The 3944-nt window shown below is 41.8% G+C and overlaps 1 protein-coding gene across 1 annotated transcript; it reads right to left on the bottom strand.

The window, feature by feature from the left end:
- Window positions 1-766: 766 nt before the first annotated feature.
- Window positions 767-2255, bottom strand: LOC104950253 (protein SCAF8-like; the record flags this gene model as incomplete). Its single annotated transcript, XM_010776744.1, has 4 exons — window positions 2235-2255; window positions 1738-1782; window positions 1419-1580; window positions 767-963 (listed from the first exon to the last, which is right to left on the bottom strand). Coding segments are annotated over exons 1-4 (425 nt in total), but the record flags the coding sequence as incomplete, so codon positions are not given.
- Between the last annotated feature and the right edge of the window lie 1689 nt (window positions 2256-3944).

Below are 3944 nucleotides of genomic sequence, written 5' to 3'. Positions count from 1 at the left end.
AGAAGCAGGAAAAACAGCGTAATATACCATCTGACAATGACAGATTTTTATTTTTGGATATTTTACAAATCACTCCCCTTTCAAACTCTATTCTTGTTATTTTTAACAACTTTTTTTTGTTACTGTCATATAGTATTTTATACCTGTTAATAATTGAGTCTCTAATGTCTCATTACTGACTATAATGATCATATCAAGGTGTGCCTTAACCTCACTGAGCTGAGGTTACTTGAGCCTCTCAGGAGAGAGCTCTCTTCCACCTGGTTGTAGAAAAGCTCTTTAAATTCGTTAGCATAGCTAGCTAACCAGATGCTAATAACAACAGCTCGCCACTGTGCTTACAACTAAAGACACAGCCACGCAAACACTGTGGCATGTGTACGGCTCCTTATGGGTACTGTAATATTTGAAGAGCTGGAGCGGCGTTCCGGGTTCGGGTGCTCTCCGTCACCACTCCTTTCAGACGAGACATATACCACGTGAAGACACGTTATGCTCGTGTTGTGTTCAAGGAACCTGTCCTCGGCCAAGAAAAACAGTCACTCGCTCGTTTAATTATTTTGCGATCTAGATTTCTTCTTCTTTTTTGAAGTGAGAAGTTGTCCATCAGTCGGATGGACGGCCTGACGGACACCCCCCCCCAAAACGAAAACTCTTCGGTTTTCCACGAATTACACAAGTCACCCAAATCAGCGTTAAAAAAGCGGGAGGCGCCGAAAAGCGACTAATTTGCATCACTGTTATATCAAACAAGTTCAGTATCCACATTGTCAGAGTGTATAATGATGCATCTCTCTTGGGCTGACCAGGTGTTGTGTTATTGACTTGAGAAGCGCTGCTGGGCATGATGGGAGTGACGATGGGCGGGGCGATCCCTGCCGCCATGTCCAACAGAGGCTGGATGATGTCACTCTTGAAGACCGCATTCTTCTGCCACAGGTTCAGGACTCGCACTATCTTACTCTGGAAACACAGACCAAGAGAGCAAAAGCAACTGTGAAATAAGAGTAAAAGGTAATGACATGTGCGACCAAAAAAATTGCTGATATGATAGAAGAAAATAGAGTTTATAACCATGTTAAAAGCTAGAAGTCTGACAGAATCACGTTTATAAAACAAAGGCTTTTATCAGATGCTTTTTTAAATTTATATATATATATATCACTAATTTTAAATGCATCATTAATTATATTTTCATTTATTTCACTTCAACTGCCCTTCACATATTGCGGGCCAATTCACTTGGTCGCAAAAATGAAATAAAGTGGGGCCCATTTCTATCCGTGACCTATTCCTCAAAACACAGCTTTCTGTAAAACTGCGGAATAAATCAAGGGGTCTAATACCCTCCCTCATGAAACCATGACAAGATACGAAAGCCACATAGGGGAACACAAAGCCATTAAAATCTGTCTGACCTTATCATCTGAAGGGCAGCGGTAGAGGTGCTGGAACGTGGCGATGATGTTCTTGCTGAAGCGTGGAGCAAAAACGTCCTTCTCCATGCCAAACTGGTGACGCGACTGCCTGACGATGGAGTCCACCACGTAAAGGCCGGGCACCTTGTATTCTGGTTTGCACTGTCGATGGGGAAATGGAGAGCTGAGTAAGGATCATTTTATAACAGGGAACATTTTGAATGCAAAACTGAAATGATGTTGTACCTATTACGCTGATAAACATACAAATAAAAATCGCTTTCAAACTGAATGTATAAACGTTTAAATGACAACTCACCTTTTGGATGAACTTCTCCACACTCTGGACAACATGCTTGTAGAACTGAAAGAGAATAAACAAACATTTTTAGTTTTATGTACTTGTAAAAAATGTATACATTTAATTTCATCCTCAATGCTGTTTGATCCTCATTTAGAAAGGACACTTCTTTGTTGTATGGTAAATTGTTAATGTAGGAAGGTGTAAAAGAGGCGAAGTGAGCAAAGAACACAATTATTTTTCTTGAATGGGTAAGAATGGGTTTAGTGAATGTTCCTCTACTGTTCCTTTGGTGGCCTTTGCAGAGTATCTTATACAAGAGCAGAACATTTTTTTTTTTAAATAAAAAGAGGAGGGCATTCTTTAAATGTTCCCTTAGCTAATAACTTAAGACAAATGTTTGTATGTTAGCAAGTAAGAAAGGTTGAAGTAACTCAATTAGAATACAATTTGAAAAGAGCAGAATGTCTAACAGGTGGTTCATTCCATAGTCTTGCTAGATTCTGTCTATGCACTCTTTTGTCAAATAGGGCCATTACTACATATCATCTCCAGGCAGCAAGAGGTGAGTAGAGGTTAATTGATAGCAGGCAGTGCTCTGTAGTTACTGGATGGACCTTTATTAAATGTTTATGACAGGCTTAACTATGTAATATATTGTTGTTGTGAGGTGTGACAAGAGACACAAATATAGAGCTAATAACCAAAGTTAATAACCTCAATGTTAGTAAATAGGCGCTTTCACACCGGAGTACTTTTCCAAGTATAGTTCTGAAAATGTGCGTTCACACCAAAAAAATCCGGAACTTAGTTCATGAGAACCTTCCCACCCCCTTTTCAGTCCCTGCTAGAGAACAGGTACTTTCGTGGGAGAAAAAGGTTCACATTTCTGATTGGCTGGGCGGATTGCAAACCACACCCCGTACAACTCCCAAAAGGTTTTGTGAAGCCGCCATTTTATTATCCTCGCATTAGCATTATTAGCATTAGCCCAACACACCAACGGAGAGAGACTAACTTATGGCAACACAAAATAAAAAGTGGGAGCGGTGGAGATGAGGAGGTGTCGGCGTTCTGGCGGTTTACTCGGAAGGCTTCAGTAGAAGCTGCTGGGAGTCCCACTAGCTTCTACTGAAGCCTGTGCCCAACTCCGGGGACTTCCGGCCGGCCAGTATACGCCATGAAGTTGTTTGCGGCCTGCCAGTAAACCCAAAGCAGAAGAAGAAGAAGAAGTGACGTCAGTGGCTTCATTTGCCTAATCCTCCGTTAGGGACTTATTCCGGTGTGAACGCGATCTGCTCTTTAGTTCAGTTGAGAGCACCTATTGTTCATGGAGCTATATACAGTTGCAAGAAAAAGTATGTGAACCCTTTGGAACTACCTGGATTTCTGCATTATATGTTTTTATTGAACACACCATGTAAACGTTCACAGTGCAGGGTGGAAAAAGTATGTGAACCCTTGGATTTAATAAGTGGTTGACCCTCCTTTGGCAGCAATAACCTCAACCAAACGTTTCCTATAGTTGCATATCAGACCTGCACAACGGTCAGGAGGAATTTTGGACCATTCCTCTTTACAAAACTGTTTCAGTTCAGCAATATTCTTGGGATGTCTGGTGTGAATCGCTCTCTTGAGGTCATGCCACAGCATCTCAATTGGGTTGAGGTCAGGACTCTGACTGGGCCACTCCAGAAGGCGTATTTTCTTCTGTTGAAGCCATTCTGTTGTTGATTTACTTCTGTGCTTTGGGTCGTTGTCCTGTTGCATCACCCATCTTCTGTTGAGCTTNGATGTTAAGTTATAAACGGGTGCGCGCCCGTGCCTCGCAGAAGGGAGCGCATGAAGCAGACCCTTCACGCGTCTTACCAGTTCTTATGCAACTCGCAAAATTTGCGAGTTGCATAAGAACTGGTAAGACGCGTGAAGGGTCTGCTTCATGCGCTCCCTTCTGCGAGGCACGGGCGCGCACCCGTTTATAACTTAACATCTCTGTCTCCTACTGATGTGAGTATATTATAAAGAATAGCCAGTTAATTGAAGCATTATATAGACCCTCCAGAAAAACGCGGGCTGAAATCCTTGATTATGCGGGCTAAAATCCTTGATTATGCGATTAAACATGCAGGGTTTTTATGTGATTTTATGCGGTGAAATTGCGGGAAGTTGCGAAATATGCGGAAAGTTGCGAAATATGCTAAATATGCGGGGGAAAAGAATAAAAA

Source organism: Notothenia coriiceps, unplaced genomic scaffold, assembly GCF_000735185.1.
Source record: "Notothenia coriiceps isolate Sejong01 unplaced genomic scaffold, NC01 NC01_scaffold00017312, whole genome shotgun sequence".
In the NCBI taxonomy this organism is placed as follows: domain Eukaryota; kingdom Metazoa; phylum Chordata; class Actinopteri; order Perciformes; family Nototheniidae; genus Notothenia; species Notothenia coriiceps.
The sequence above is the reverse complement of the archived record's forward strand: the minus strand, read 5'-3'. Positions and strand labels throughout refer to the sequence as shown.